The sequence below is a fragment of the Eptatretus burgeri genome, chromosome 8 (genome assembly GCF_056783735.1).
Source record: "Eptatretus burgeri isolate ZD-2024b chromosome 8, Ebu_testis_v1, whole genome shotgun sequence".
In the NCBI taxonomy this organism is placed as follows: domain Eukaryota; kingdom Metazoa; phylum Chordata; class Myxini; order Myxiniformes; family Myxinidae; genus Eptatretus; species Eptatretus burgeri.
Genome location: NC_140968.1, coordinates 90,631,702 through 90,648,679, shown reverse-complemented (window position 1 = coordinate 90,648,679; position 16,978 = coordinate 90,631,702). Strand labels below are relative to the sequence as shown.

The following is a 16,978-nucleotide window of genomic DNA, read 5'->3' as shown; positions in this document are numbered from 1 at the left end:
CACATCAGGAAATCGGGTCCCCTTGATCACCCCCTTGAGCTTGGGGAATAGGAAAAAATCACAAGAGGCCAAGTCTGGCGAATACTGCGGTTGCTTCAGAGTTGGCACGTTCCTCTCCGCCAGAAACTGTCAGATGCTCAGGGCACTGTGAGCAGGGGCATTGTCATGGTGGAGCACCCAGGTGTTGTTCTCCCACAGATCCCTCCTCTTGTCCTGGACTGATCTCATGAGGCACCGGAGGATCTCCTTGTACACGTATTGATTCACTGTTTGACCCTGTGGTGGAAACTCGAAGTGGATGATGCCCTTGATGTCAAAAAAAACACGATGAGTATCACCTTGACCTTCGACGTCGACATCCTTGCTTTCTTTGGTCTTGTGATAATGGACTTTTCCACTGATGACTCTGCCGTCTGGTTTTGGGATCGTTTTTGAATATCCACGATTCAGACAGTAACGACTCTCCCGAGCAGGTCTGGATCGTCCTCGAGGCGCTCGATAATGTCTTGACAGACGGTGACTCTTTGCTGTTTCTGGTCCTCGGACAACAGCTTGGGGACCATCTTTGCGTACACCTTGCGCATTTTGAGATTTTCAGTGATGACACTCCAGACAGTGTCCTTGTTGATGGAAAGTTCCTCAGCAATCATCTGTACCGTGAGTCGATGATCTGCGCGCATCATCTGCTTCACATGCTCAACAATGTCCGCCGTTCTGCTCGTTGAAGGTCTTCCAGACTGTGGATCATCTTCAACCTCCTCCTGTTCCTCTTTGAACCTCTTGTGCCATTCAAATGCACGGGTACATGGCATCGATTCTTGACGACTCATAGCGCGACAACTCAGACTAGACAATGTGAAAGCACAACCTATTAAAAAAAAAAAAATCACACAATGAGCACAGTCAACCATCACCAATCATATATACGTTGCTGGAATGTGGAGAAAGACTGACGCAACCTGTTCATTCAAGTTGTGTTCGTGGAACACACAGCAGGCTCAGTCCCGTTACTTTTTAGATGGACCTCGTATATAGGCTGAAAGAGATTTCAGTCTTTTCATTCAGTAAAAACCATCTTCTGTTGATTAAAGATTGTTTATTGTTTGCACTTCGTTAAACTTTGTTTTATTACTTCGTTTTAAATGTTTTTTTGGTAAGTGAAGTATTGTTATGGATCTGGAAACCATTTGCATTCAACATGCAGGTCACAAAAGTCAGTTATCCCGTTAAGTACAGGTGTAGTCAGATCCCTTTCCTTTTGTCCAGTGGGAGAATAAAAAACGTGTTGCGACTTCTTTTAGGTAGGATATTAAATCTTTACATCCAACTAAACATCCAACAAACCATCTAAGACCATCCAACAAACAAACCGACAACACCACTGAACAAGCGCTTCACCCGCCCAACCAGCGACTCACTGTTTCGAGGCAAAATCTTTGTGAAGTACCTTTTTGGGAGAGTCCGCATGTGTGGAGTGGGCGGGCTTCCCGGTACGGCCGAAATCCCGTCCAGAAAGGGCGGACCCATGGAAGCCCCATCCAATTGGGGCGAACAGTGACGTCAGTTTCACCAAGGCCCCTCCCCGCTGAGGGAGGTCCATGAAAGTTACGACACCATCCTCAGCAGAGAGTTCGGTAGATGGGAGTTTTCACGGTGGTGGTGGTTGGACCAGGAGTTTTCATGGTGGCTGTGAGAAGTCTGGTTCGTTCTTCACGGTGGCTGTTACAGGGAGTGGAGTTCTGTGGACCCTGACTAATCACCACGCGAGCTCTGCCATGAGCCACGAGTTCCACACATGCAACTGGGACCAAACCAACAACCTTTGACAGGTGCTGCACTACAGAGCACGCTTTCCCTCTGACGACCAGGTACCCACCGAACTCTGACCCCCAGCTTGTCTCTCTTCACAGCTGCGAGGGTCAAATAAAGACTCTGGGTTTCTTTTCTTTTTGTGTGTGCATCTGTGTATGGGCCCATCTTTAAGTAGACCTGAGTAAGTGTTTTTGCTTATTGTAAATATTTCCCTGCTTGCATATTCGCGTCAAGTCTTGCCTTTGTCTTTATTTTACTGTTAATAAATTGATTATAAATGTTCCCAGTCCGTTTCTGTCCCTTTTTACATTGGTCTAGCATGGTCTGGGTCTGAGTATAAGCGGGGTTTCATCCCCTGTAATCGGTCTATCATAGCCGGCACGGCTTTGGAAGTTTCCGCTCGGCTGCACCCGAACCGGAGTTGGTAGTTGAAACTCTACCGCAGTTGATAGAGTGACCCGGTTCGAGCAAGACGTGCCGAGGGCGTGGTTTCCCCAGTAGTCAAAATCGCGTAGTTAATTTGGTAAATTGGTTTTAGACAAACAGACCCTACGCTACGCGGTTGAGATATTGGCGTCCACGGTCGGTTCATCGACCCACCAGCTCACGGAATTATCCGGAGCGACGGCCGACAATTCCGGGGAGTCTGGTGGGAGACGGCGTAACCTCCCCCACCTAACGGTCCTTCTCGCCACCGACCCCTGGCCTGTAACAGGGCAGAGGTGCTCACCAGGTTCATCAGGGGACAAGTGATAAGAGTGCACGGCAGCAGGGGGGCTAGTGCCAAGAGCTCACATGAGCACGAGGCGAGCAAAAGACCGAGAAGAGTAAGGTCAAGTGCAGGGGGAGGCTAAGATAATGCAAGTCCAAACCTGAGGACCAAACGACTACTCCAGGGAGCAGCGTCAAGTTTAGGGGAAGGCCAAGATAACATAAGTCCAAACCCAAGGATAAACGACTCCTCCAGCAAAATGGGCAACCGGTCAAGTACAATAATTCTCCTGAGACCAAAAATGAGGGCGGAGGTTATGTACAAGCTGCATGGAGTGCAGGCAATAAAACGGTTAACGCTGTGGGCAGTGTGGACAAAAACACACCACATCCATTGCCAGAGGAAGGGACGTTTAATAGACAACCATTAGAAGCATTGTGGAAGGCTCTGAAAGAGAAAGAGAAAGAGAAAGGGAAAGCAACGAGTTCCCTGGTAAATTGAGATGTTTTTGGGTGGTGCATGGAGCAATGTATGAGGGGATGGAATGGATGGAATGCACCAGAAACAGTGTTCCAGTGAACTTTGCTCTGGAGGAAATGGAGTTGCTTGCCATTGGCATACCGGGAACACCAGAGAGGACTTGCCTACTGTGGTCTGGATGCCTCAGAAAAGCAGCTGCACATCCCATCACCACTCCACTGCCCATCTTCCCCATCCTTTTCCCTCTCCCTCAGTATACTTGGACCGGCACAGTCCCGTTCGGCTGTGTGAGATGAGGGAAGGAGTCAACCCCATACTTTGGACTTTTCTTTTTTCTCAGTTGTTCTTTTCTTGTTCTCCTCCCTCGATTGAATGATGGCAACATGTCTTTTGTGTAAATAATATTGCATAAGAATACATTTTGGGATTAAAAAATTGGTCTTTTGTGCCTTTTGCCTGTAAATACTCACTTTTAAATGATTGCTTGCTTGTGTTTGTGGAAATAAATAATTGTTGGTTGTTATTTCAAATCTGTCTCGGTTGTCCTTTCCTTCGTTGGTCAAACACAGTGTACAAGTATAGTTAGATGGGAAGTTGTACCCCACGAGATTTGCTCTTGTTAGCCAGGGTACACCAACTGCATCGCTCGGCAGTAAACCAAGAGTGCTGAGGGCATGAAACTCTGTTAACTATGTCACCTCCTCAGGTAAACAGAGTTCGGCAGATAACCCTGTTAGAGTTGACGAGATTAATTGACGTTCATGGTTGTGAAGCAACTCGCCAGACCACAGAGTTTTCTGCGGCTGGTGGTCTCAGGACCAAGCATTCAGAAGTGACCCGAGAGCTTTCCCTAATAGTGAACCTCAAACCCTGGGCTGTAGCAACATATATATATATATATATATATATATATATATATATATATATATATATATATATATATATATATATATATATATATATATATATATATATATATATATATTGTTGCAGACCTGGGGGTCGGGGGCGAGAAGACCACAAGGGGGGAAGCTACCTCGGATTCCCACCAGACCTTCTGGATTCACAGGCCGTCACACACGAATAACTTTGTGATGTGGTGGGTCGCTAATCGACCAAGAACGCCAATAACTCGACCACGTGGCTTCGGGTCCTCTGTCTAATGAATACCGTTTACCTAAAGGTCACATGATCTAATTACTGGGGGACATGCCCTCGGTATGCCTTGTTCAAACCGGAACCCTTACTGGATCACATGCAGCTAAGTGTAACTGCCAAGGATATACCAATCGTGAGTGAAGAGCCAGCGAAGGGCAGAGGCAATGAGGAGCAGCCAACGCAGAGCCGAGAGGAACAGAGGTGAGGGCGAAGCAGAGAGCGTGCGGCTCTGGGCTCCTCCTTTTATAAGCCCTGGGCGACAGGTGGGGTGACGACCTGAAGGCGACTTGCTGTGACCCGAATCACACTCCTCTATTGGGCCACAGCGGCCCTAGCCACACCCCGCCAGGCTCTTGTGGCCGAAATGGTCTCATTTGCCCATCCGGCTTGCCAGGGCCCAGAGCTCCTGACTCAACATAGGGTATGAGCTGACACCCCGGCCCTGAACGTGATCCGTGTGCAGTCTGAATGCTAAATAGCAATGCACACCCACCACCCACGGGCCCCCTCTCATGAGCAAAAATGCACACCCGGGCCCCATACCAAACTCCTGGATCGCCCTTCCTGCGACCTCTCCTCGTCGCCCTTGTCTTGCCGTGTTCTGGCGACTGGACGAGGATCGTATAAATCCTGCGTGTTCACCCGGTACATCCCCGGCGAGATGCGGTCAAGCTATTAACGTTCGTTGCTCGGCCCCGCTTTGCAAAGTCTGAGGACAGCCCAAGTTGTGCAGTACTCCTCCATATAGTGTCGAGTTGTAGCAATGCAAAGGCACGAGGGGATGCGGGAATCTTTTTTCCCTTGTGCGGGAAGCATTTCTTGTCGAAGTGGTGAAGTTTGGTGAGCGAGAGGTGAAGCAAGGTGAGATGCCATTGGAAATTGGCACGCAGATTTGAATGAAATAATGGCGCACCACGCGCGTGCTGTGTAGTGTGCAGAATGCTTTGTTGGAGGGAGTTTGGTGGTGGTGGTTCCAAGCCACGAGAGGCACGTGGTGTGTTTGCTATTCAATCACATTTTGCACAGTGTGTGTGCTTGCTTGATTTGTACCATGGCTAAAAAGGAAAGGGTTGGATTAGAAATCAGAATAGGAGACAGATATATAATTAATAGACTCAGCTACCTACGCAACGCACTTCATCCCGTTAACCCATTAGACATGAGAGGAAGGTCTAACTGCACGGAGACAAACGAAATAACTGCCTGGGGATCACTGTATGTTGGGTACCATTGTCTTAGAGGCACGCGGCTTTGCAGAACCGCAACAATAATATATATATATATATATATATATATATATATATATATATATATATATATATATATATATATATATATCGTTAAAGCTGTTCGGAACATCCATGGTTCAGAAGAAAAATGAAAGATGCAGCCAACCAACAAACAGTACTAAGCAATACCCAATTTTGAAACAAACAGGAAAGAGCAGTATGACAGCATACTTGTTGTTAGTTATCATAATGAACATATTTATCAGAATCAATTATTTTTCAAGTAATAGCTTTATTTATTTTTTCCTCCTTCTGGGTCTCATGGTGTTAGGACTGACATAATTTCAATAAATAAATAAATAAATAGTAACCACCTCATGAATGAGGAATGTCAGTTTTCATTGTAGAAAATTAACAGACAATTCCTACAATTAGTAGGCAATTATTTTCTTTCAAAGTGACCATTTCTCAAAGTTCCAGAAAATCTCATCAGGCCAAAAATTAAAGGTGCATCTTTTTTTTTTAAACCTCTCATCATGTAAGGTACAGACTGCAATTCTGTGCGCTATGTTTTTGCTTCATCGGTGTGGCCATGATGAAATCCTCCGTGCTACATTTTGCACGAAGCCGTGAAATTGACGCGATTTTGAAATTTGCATGTACATGATGTACAACCGACCCGACACGCCACGCAACGCAACTCACAAGTTTTACATTACCGGCACAATATATATCACGTGGTTAGGAGGATGCTTTAAAGCGCTTCACATTCGTGGTGCTGCCCAACACTTGGAGGAAAATTTGCACGGAGTAGCCGAAGGACCGTGACAAGATGCAATTGTTGCGTTTCACCCGATATTTCCTGCTACAAGCCTCACCAACGTTTCCCATCAATGGTATAGGCTTAGCAACTCCATTTTTGCAAAATGTTTTACACTTCGCAACAGAACAATGAGCTTATGTAAATGGGTGATAGTAGAGAGAACAAAGCATTAAATGCCATTGCAAGGAGGGTTCAAAATCCGAGCAAGAGGCTAGAGTGTTAAAGAAACAGAACCGTTGTGGGATTGAGTAACCTCGTGAATGGGGGTTCACTACATTAACCGATTTCTCATTCAATAAAAATTCTCCCGTCCCATGATCCCATGCATTTTACCTTTAATCTACAATGAGGATGAAATCGATATCTGATGCATGTCTAAAGTAGCGTAAATGAGACATAAGGTCACACTAATGGTTGTGATGAGGAAGTAATCAGCCAAAAGTGCATCTCTTGGTGAGTCTTGTACTTGGAAAAACAAACCAACAATGCAGAGATGTTTCCATGAGGAGCATGAGGAAGCAGCGAGATGCTTCCGAGCAGATACTTCAGCACCGCTTACTCAGTGAACTAAACATTGCTTTGAAAGTGAAGATGAGCGCTTTATTTGGTGGAACACTAATTAATTATGGAAACAAACAGTGGCATTGTGTAAAAACTTAGATATTTCAAACCTACGTGCAGTACCTAACCATTTTTTAAAATAATTTTTTGAACGTGCTTTGGCTTTTGGCAATTCTTTTCTTTTGATAATGGTTATCATGTATCGATCCTTTTATACTTTATGTAAACTATGATTTGTTTTTCCCAGGTTTCACATGACGAGAGGCCATCAGCTTATGTGTAAACATTGATGATAGCGTTGTTCTGCGAGAAGCGGGGAGAGAGGAGGAGGTTCCAACTGAGCATCTCCAAATCAAGCTAGGTTCAGTTTGTTGCCTTTCCAATAACGTTAAAAAAACAGCAAGAACAAGAAAAAGAGCATCAGAGATTGCCGACCCTTGCCAGGACTTGTGTTGTGCGGTGTGTGGTGTTTGGTTAGTTTTGTGTGTTACGTTATTCATAAGAGACATAATTAGAACTGCCACTTTATAAATGCTGGCAGTGATGACTGGTTCAGCCATTTCTTAGAAGGTTTTTGAAGGTTCAAAAAAAAACAAAAAAAATATGGCTGCTGAATCACATGACCGATGATGTCATCAAAAAAAATTGTGTACCATTTTATCCCTTGATGACCCTCAAAATTTTTCATACTGATCAGATGTCGCGTTCTACATATGCAATTATGACGTCGTAACGAAGGCACCTGTGATGTCATTAAAAAAAATCATACTCTTTCTCCATGAAGAGTGCTTGCAATGTGCCAAGTTTCCATTTTTCCTTGGTGCAGTTTCAGAAATACAGAGGTCCAAAGTTTTTTCTGCATACATTGTCAAGGCTCGTATGAGAGTGAACACACAACACACGGCAAGGGGGGGGCATGAGACAAGAGGGGCGGGAGAGGGAAGAAGAAAACAGTGTTGAAGAGGCATTAGGAGATGTGTGGAAGGGAGAGGGATGGGGTTGTGAACATGGGGTATACAAGATGGACATTACAGGAAATTTCAGGAAGGAAAGCAGGGAATTTGAAGGAGATGGGGTTGGGTGGATTAACGGGGGTAGAGAAGATCGAGGTTTTGGATGGGGGAAGATAATAAGTGGTGGTGAATGGCTGTTTTGAAGGCCTGGAGGGAAGAATGGGGTTGAACAGGATGTGGGAGTTTATTCCAAAGGTTGGGTAAAAGAGGAATAAAGAGTGAAGGTGAGCAGTGATTCGTGATTTTGGAAGTTTTACCAGAAGGGGGTTACTGACGGACCTTGAGCACCTTGCGGAAATTTTGGCAGGACATATCGCAGACACAACGGGGGGGGGGGGGGGCGAGACCAGAGATGAGATGGTAGAAGACAGAAAGACCACTGACCTGCCTGTCGTGAGAGAGTGAGAGGCCCAAAGACTCAGCCTCACTGCAGGAGATACATGTACCAATGATCCTAAATGCCTTGGTTTCCACAGCGTGAATCTGAAAAAGGTGAGAGGCAGGAGCACCATCCCAGAGGGGAAAGCAGTACTTCATCAGGCTGCGGACGAAACCCTTGTATGTGGTCAGGAGCTCAGGTGGGCCGAGGAAGGACTTTGCATGACAGAGGATTCCCAGTCGGCGACTAGCTTTGGAGGCGAGGTTTGAAATGTGGCTTTCCCAGGAAAGATCATGGCAGATAGGGAGACCCAGAAGCTTGAATGAAAGGACTTCTTCCAGAGGATTTTTGAGAAAGTACATGGGGGGGGGGGGTGGGGTCCAAATGGTTCTTTAGGAGAGACATAGTGAGAGTGTGAAATTTGTCCGGATTGAAGGACATGTTCCACGTGTTGGACCAGTTTGTGATTTTATCCAGATCTGCAGTGAGCGAAGAAGCTGCTGCTTGCCGGTCTGAGGAATGACAGATGGTACGGCAGAGGGCGGAGTCATCAGCACAGAGATAACGAGGATTTTCCAGAGAGTCGGAGAGATCATTGATGAAAACCAGAACAAGAACAGGGCCCAGAACGCTACCTTGAGGAACTCCAGCCTGGACACGAAGAGAGGGATGAAAGAACTCCATTTAGGGCCACACGTTGGCTGTGACAGGAGAGGAAGTCTGTGAGCCACGAGTGGAGATGGCCTTGGATACCAGAGGAAGAGAGTTTGGTGAGTAGTGCAGGGTGCCAGACCGTGTCAGAAGCACGTGATATGTCCAGGGATACGGCTCGGATTTCCTGTCTGGCATTGAGGACCTCCATCCATTTTTGGAAGCGCAGAAGCAGCATATCCAGGGTTGAGTGACCTGGTCTGAAACCAAATTGATGATCAGAAATCAGGCCATTGGAAAAGAGGAAGGATTTCATGTCTGAAGCGATGAAAGTTTTTCCGTTTTTCCAATATTGGTGCCACACCATGTGACCTAAGATATAATTATCATTAAAACATTCTACATGAGCAGTCGCACCAATGATGAAAATTTTGTCTCATTCTCAGAAGTGGTTGTGGAGAAAAACACGAAAGTTATGTGCGGACAAACAAACAGCCAAACAAACAAACAAACAGACAAATGAACCCAAATGCAATACCCTCTCCTTCAGTGAGGTTAACTACAACAGTACTCGGTGGATCGCATACCTCCGCTAGACTTCACAGATTATGTTTTGTATCCCACCGATAGACAGGATCTGGATCCGGACCTGAACCCAAATCGAATCAGCTTGTTCTTGTCACCTACCCAACTCATCCACCAAGTTTTGTCACAACTCGTTCACAACATTTCGAAATATTATGCTGTTTATCGTTTTTGGCCCCATCTCTCAATGGTGAAGAATCACTTAAAAAAAAAAAACTCAAAAATTCTCGAATCCAGATGAGGATTCGGATCTTGATCAAATTCGAATCAATTCATTCTTGTCACACACACACAACCTGCCCACTACGTTTTGTCCCAATCCATCAATAACTTTTTGAGATCCCTCTCCCTATCGAGTGCAGCCTGTGGATGCTGGTTGCATCATTGGTTGGGACGCGGCGATGCCGCTGATGCAGTGTCCCCCTTACCAGTACACTGGTGCTCATTTTGCCGACCTCTGAAGGATGACAGGCTGATTCAACCTCCTGGTGTATTTTAATTCAGTGGCCAACAGGGCTTGAACTCAGGACCCAAGGATCCTAAGCTCCCACCCTAACCACTAAGCCAACACCAGGCTACTTTTTGAGATATCATGCTGTATATTGGTTTAGCCCCATCACTAAATGGTGAAGAATCACTTAAAAAATTATAGTAGTAGGATCCAGATCCGGATCTTAACCAAAATATAATCAGTTCATTCTTTTGTCAAACCCCCAACCTGTCGACCAAGTTTCGTGCGAATCCGTCTCCAACTTTTTGAGATATCCTGTTCACAGACAGACAATGAGACAGACAAGGGTGAAAACATAATCTTCGTCAACCTGCGGTTACGGAGTTAACTATAGAATTCATAGAACACATCACCCCACGCAATCTTGAGAACAAAGGATAGCGGCGGGGTCTGTAAGCGGCAATTTTGATTGGACGACATGATGTAAAAATGCCATAAGATTTTGTGCAAGTATTCCTAAACGGAAGTGGTTTTGAAAATGCCGATAAGGCGATTTGTGTCGAACAGTGTTCAACTCTATAAATGAATTGAAATTAATGGTTGTAGAAAAAATATTTCCCGGAAGTTTACTGCCATTGCTGCAGTGTCGTTTACACCACCCCATCTAACACGTTACATTACCTCTTCGTCTCTGTTGTTTGTGTCCTTTATGACATCCTTAAAAAACAGCAAGTTTCATGTTTGGAATGATTTTCAATTTTGTTTGACGACTAAGCAGGCAGGCAGAGTAAAAACAAAGAACAAAAAAAAAAAACTCACTCCTCTCTGCGTGCGCTCGATCAGGCCAAATCCAGAGACCAAGTACTGCTAAACTGCAGGTTCATTTTCCAACTCAAGTTCCAATTCGTGTTCAAAGTGCAGGATAACACTCAATTGAAATTCAGTAATCATTAGATCATAAACTGACGTCTTTAGACGAAGTGAACCAACTGCTTAACCCCACTTTTTGCTTCGCGTGCATGGGGTAACAACACTAAAATGTAATGCAGCTAATTCTGCAAAATAAACAAGTGCTCGGTGCACTATAAGCCGTCGTTGCTGATCGTGTTGGGTGGAACAAGTGGTCGTGTGTTTTACCGACAGTTCGACTCGGGAGATGCTGCAAAATCTCTGTTGGGTCCGATGGGTTTTCTGAAGGTCCGTTCCGATGCGGTAATGTTGGTCGACCAGAGTTGTCGGTTTCTTCCGGCCGCTCCATTACACTTCACCCACAATTATCTATACAACAGAGGGATATACGGTAATTTCAGCATGTTTCTGTTGGCAGCAACTTTGCACGTAGCATTCTGAATTACTGAAACATCGATAAGCACTCTTAACATCTAAATTAGTCATGAGCAATGGCAAAGTGGTATTGTAGATAGATCCAAACTTCCTTAAATCCACTATGGTCAGATCTTCCTGGACCATTTAGGTTGAGTGTTGTCAACTTTGGCCACAACCTGTTCTTGCTCCTTGTCTTTATGAATGAAGAAGTGCTGAAAGATGTTTACAAAAGAGAACTAAAGGTCGTGGTGTGAATGTTGCAATGGTTGTTGCATAGATCATGTATATGTTGTCGCATCGATTGTGTTGAAGTGGAATATTGAAGAGGGTTGGGTTAAGGTTGCAATAAAGAAACGATGAGCTCGGTGTGCCTTAGTCATAGCCTATCTATCTCACAAACACATATTTAACTAGGATGCAATCTGCTGGTGGCATCGTTATTGAAGCACAGCTGTGCTGCTGATGCAGAGACCCTGTAGGTTCGGGCAGGGATGCGGTTTGGAATTTTGCCAGGGTACCGGCACACAATACCTGATTATTTTGAAAAGTCACTGTTGGATCTTCAACATCCACCAGCCAATTTCAGCACAAAGGACAGCTGGCTTAAAGTCCCTTCTGAAGGAGGGACTGCTCATCGATTAAACACCTTGCCTGCAAATTAGTTACAGTTTATAGTCAGATCAGGTGAATAAACAGGTCAGATGTGAGTATGCCATCTCTGAGCTATCTTGTCGGCATCTTTAATCACAGGAAAGTTTGTTGAGAGGGTTTGATGAGCATCTCCACCCCCCCCCCTTTCCTGACTCTTTCCTTGTTTTTCATTATTCGTTGGCACATCTTGAGTCGCAGCTACTTGAGATGCTTCTTCTTGACGTTAGCTGGATCCTTCCTTGGATTGTAACTCATGAAGCCACGTATCTGAGTATCTCAACGCATGTAGCTCATGATGCCGCGTTCGACCCCATATACTGCGGTGAATTGACCATTGTCTACGAACATCCTTGAAATTCATTTAATAGTACAGTAATGTCTCCTAATGTAAATATACTACATGTGATGTGTAAATACTTTTCCTCAAAATAAAGCTCCAAGCTAACACTTTGTGACAATTGTGTGTGCGTATTTAAAAAAAACTAAAAAACAAAAACTACAAAAAAAAAAAAACACATTTTGCATTTTTCCTGCTTTTTAAAATATATAAATTGGTCTGGTGTTGATGTGGCACAGGCAGGATGGGCCGAATGGCCTCCTCCTGCGTCTAATGTCCTTGGGTAAGTGTGTGCAAGTCTCTTGAGAAAGTACAGTCTTAGTTGCTTAAGGATCTCGGTGTTAAACACGAGCTTTCCCGGAAAGACCACATTTCTAACCGAGCTTCTCAAACTAGATGCTGTCTGAACACGCTTTGTTGGGTTCTCTTTCCAAACTTAGAAACAGTGTACAAATCATTTGTACTCAGCTCAATGGAGTATTGCTCTTCATTGCAGGACTAAACCCCTGCATTGCACCTCATGTCATAATTCTCAGAGAATTGAAGGCCAAAGTGAATTCGATTTCGTTGCAATTTTCTATCAATAAAGCAAGACGCAGCGACTGCTCTTCCATGGCTTTTCATCCCTTACCGTGGCATCTCAGTCATTTGCCCTTTGCCAGCAATCTTCTTCTTAATCCCAACAGTTACTGGTCAGCTCCTTCCGAGATAACACACCGACGGGCCAATGTTAGCTACTAATGTTAGCCAAACGTAATTTTTCCAGTTGGGTTAACGTTGCACAATGTCGGATGGCTTTTACACCATATTGCCAATCCTGGACCGAAGTTGTGCCAACATTAGCTAAACGTCGGTGCGCTATATGGTTTGGATCTGCCTTCTCCATGCTCCTATTTCTTCTTCTCTTCATCCCTTGTTCTTCAAATCTCTTTCCACTGCATCCCTCCACCATAATCTGTCTCCCTCTTGATCTTTCCCTCCAATTAGCTCATTCCACACTTTCCTGATCGATTCCTCATCCATTCTTCTCATCAGATGCACAAACCACCACAACCTTTTCTGTAATACATGCAACTCTTGCTCTCTTGCATATCTCCTTATTCATCAGCCACTCCCATGGTGACACTCTCGGAATCCACCGAAGCATTCTTATCTTTGTCCTCTCCCTTTTTAATTAAAGCCCGTGTTTCTGCACCATACATCATAACTGGCCTGATCACCGTCTTGTAGATTATTACCTTCATTTTTCTCATTATCCTTTTATCACAGACGACACAACTAACCTCTTTCCACCTTATCCATGCTGCCTTCACTCGGTCCCAGACTTCTGCTTCACAATGTCCCTCGTTACCTCTGCCACCGAAGCTGAAGGAGGTTATGTTTTCATCGCCCTCTGTTCGTTTGTGTGCAGGATATCTCAAAAAGCTGTGGACGCATCCAGATGAAATTTTGTGGATAGGTTGTGTGACAAGGACAAACCGATTAGATTTTGGTGAAGATCCGGATCCGGATCCGAGTACTAGAATTTTTTTAAACCGATTCTTCACCATTGAGAGATTCGGCCAAAAACGATATATCGCACGATATTTCAAAAATACATTGGGCCTGATATGTTCTCGTGGATCAGGCATTAAATGGCAGAGGTATGCGCTCTACTGAGTGCCCTTCTAGTTTTTTTGACTGAGACAAGCCTGGTGGCTTGTGGTCGGGGTGGCTGGCTTGAATTCTTAGGGTCCTCAGTTTGAGCCCCATTGGCCGCTAAATTAACACCAGGTGGGGTTGACTCAGCCTGTCATCCTTTCAAGGTCGGCGAAATGAGAACCAGTGTACTGGTAATAGGGGCACAGCATCAGCGGCATATTCATGTCCCAACAAAATGATAGCTACCTAGCAGCCAAGCTGCCATATGCAAGAAGAGGAAAGACTGAGACTCGCTGGTAAAATTTGTGCACTTGTTTCAACTCTTCACCCCTTCTCTCTACAATCATGACCCTGTCTGCTGCAGTCTCACTACACACCATAACCTGTCTTTCTTGCATTAATCCTCAATCAATGCCTATCTAAGCTCCCATGCCACTCCAACACTCTTCTCTGCAGCTCTTCCCTTGACTCTGCTGTTATGACCAAGTCATCTGTGAACAGGAGCCTCACATTTCTCAATCTCTGATGTTGTCACTCAGCACATCCATTGATATCACAAAAAGAAAGGGACTTAGTACAAAACCCTTGGCGAGCCCAACCTCCACTCTAAAATGTCGTGAGTTCCGGTTCACCTTCATTACCATAGTGCTGGCTCCCATATACCTGTACATTCCCATCACAATTCCAACAAACCTATCTGGTACAGCCTTCTTCCTCAAACACCAATACATAACTTATCTAAATCTAGATATAAAAGGAGCCAAGAGTTCTTCCCCGTGCACGCATGCAAGTTCCACCCATTGGTTGGATAGTTTGCCTGACTCGACACAAAATTTCTATACTTTACCCGTCAGAACCATTTTGAACTTTAGAATTTACCCTGAAGACCCCCTCAGCATTTACCCTTTATAACCCGTAAGAAGCCTTTCTCTCAAGCAGCACTTTGACTGCAGAAGTTACGCAGGTTTGCTATTATTTTTGACTATTTTCTCTTAAAATTGTGATGGGTTTCTGTGAGGTCGGTGATAGCACAACAGGGTGACAACGCCCGCTTGATATGAAATAATATCCTATAATATGCCTTCTCTAGATCTTATAGCTTCTTACTTCCTTCCAGTATCTTTTCCTGCATCTGTCTAGTGATGAAAATTGCATCCACCGGTCCCCTTCTTTGCATGAATCTGTACCGCATCTCATCTATTTTCACAATCTCTGTTAGCCTTTCATCTACGATCCCCTCCAGTATCTTAGTTGCATGTTCTATCAATGTGATCCCTGGGGAGTTTCCACAGTGAGTCCACTCCATGATCAGGTGAAAACGTTTGGACTGCCCTCAATACCTAAAAAATACTAAAAATAATTACGCATTATGAAACCATTACATACCTTAGTATCTTGTTTACAAGATAAAGCACCCAGCCACAGCTCTTCAGAACACAATGTAAATGAAATCCCTCTATTGTACCTTCTCCTGCCAGGAGATGTGTTTGTGCATGCATGTATGGTTTGTCTTTTCGGCTCTCGGAATCCAGTCGAGTTACTGAATGCTGAGGTATGTGCATGCAAACTGCAGGCACACCCAGATGGGACAATGAAACAGCTCTTATCCAATGCCTATTGAGCACACTTTCTTTGTTTTCAAAGTACTGTGCTTTATCAGGCCAACTTGACATATGACTATGAGTGATTGTACACAGACGCATAGTAGATGTACAGATAGGGTTTGCTTGTCTGGACACAACCCAAGGGTTCGAGCATGTAGTAAACGAGAAGTAGGTGAGAGGGCAAAGGTGAATACAGGTTTGACCGCCCACATTAATTATTACAACATGAGATCACACCATTTACAACAAAGGACTGAGCAGTAACCCAATGATGATGACATGGTCTTCATTTCAACAAAAAAGGGTTCCATGCTTCCGCATGTCCCAGGAATTGCGTCTATGGTTATCTATAAAAAAAAAATGGTTGGGTGTGCCAGTTGCTTCACTTTCGCTTGATAAAGCTTGTGGATCATAAGCCAAATGTGACCTGAAACTAACCCTGCTCATTATTACGTGTCAAAAATTGGAGAGAAGAGACTAGTTATATTCATTGGTTAGCTGTGCTTTTCTCTTATTACAATGGATAATCCCAACGAAAGTGTGCGTGTGTGTGTGTGTGTGTGTGTGTGTGTGTGTGTGTGTGTGTGTGTGTATATTGTTACGGATCTGGAAACCATAAGCATTCAACATACAATGTCCCAAAAGTCAGTTATGTCGTTAAGTATGTGTGTAGTCAGATCCCTTTCCTTTTGTCGAGTGGGAGAATCAAAGACGTGCGTTGCGATTTCTTTTTAGTTAGGTTATTAAATCTTTACATCCAGCCAACCCTCCAACAAGCCATCTAACAACCATCCCATGTGCATGAACCCTCGGCCCATCGCGATCCACCACCAACCAGCTGCCTTCTCGCACCCTGACGTGCCAAGGCAAGATCTCGCTGTTCCGGTTTCTTGGCTCCCGCGAACGTTGTAACTCTTTCACGACAACCTTTGCAACATTGATACTGTTACTCGTCAAGTATGAACCCACGTGGAAGAGTGGCTGGGGTTTCCCGGCAGGGGGCGTTGCAGCGTTGATACTGTTACTCGTCAAGTATGAACCTGCGTGGTAGAGTGGCTGGGGTTTCTCGGCAGGGGCTAAGGCCCCTCCCCCGAAAGGTATGCCGTGGGACCCTGTCCAAACAAAGGTGGATAGCGAGGTGTGTTCACCAAGGCCCCTCCCCACTGAGGGAGGTCCATAAAATTCCTGAGCACTCTCTGAGGCAAGGGTCTTTTTGGGGGTCTTGGAGAGTTTTTGGTGGGTTTTTTTGGAGAGTTTTGTTGGGTTTTTGCTGTCACGAAAGGGTTGAGCAGAAGGTCGTCGAGGCGGCGAGCGTGTCTCTGCTGGCCCTCTACAAGGAAGGAAAGAACGACCCTGACCCCCCTCCATGGACCACCACCCGAGCTCCACCACGAACCTTGAGTCCCACACGTGCGACTGGAGACCAAACCAGCGACCATTGTCAGGTGCTGCAGCACAGAGTACCCCCTTTATCCGACGGCCAGGTACACATCCGAACTCTGACCCACAGCTTGTCTCTCTCCTCGGCTGCGAGGGTCCAATAAAGAACTCTGGGTTTCTTTTCA

The 16,978-nt window shown here is 45.0% G+C and overlaps 2 protein-coding genes across 10 annotated transcripts in view; one reads left to right on the top strand and one right to left on the bottom strand.

Annotated features, from left to right (window-relative positions):
- LOC147022258 (transmembrane channel-like protein 6) overlaps nt 1–16,978 on the bottom strand; it is a 76,273-nt gene that overhangs the window by 50,466 nt on the left and 8,829 nt on the right. For 8 of the 9 annotated variants that reach the window (XM_085892955.1, XM_085892956.1, XM_085892950.1 and 5 more), the window contains exon 2: nt 10,992–11,132. In XM_085892955.1, coding sequence (XP_085749081.1) covers nt 10,992–11,112 — 121 coding nt within the window. In that variant the 5' untranslated portion in view covers nt 11,113–11,132. Of the gene's footprint in view, nt 1–10,991; nt 11,133–15,195; nt 15,988–16,978 lie in introns of those variants that run through there. The other variant, XM_085892953.1, reaches the window with a different exon arrangement.
- The window catches only part of LOC147022257 (transmembrane channel-like protein 7), a 99,557-nt gene continuing 97,229 nt past the window's right edge, over nt 14,651–16,978 (top strand). The window contains exon 1 of the mRNA XM_085892962.1: nt 14,651–14,773. The gene's annotated coding sequence lies outside the window, so the exon portion shown is untranslated. The remainder of the gene's footprint in view (nt 14,774–16,978) is intronic.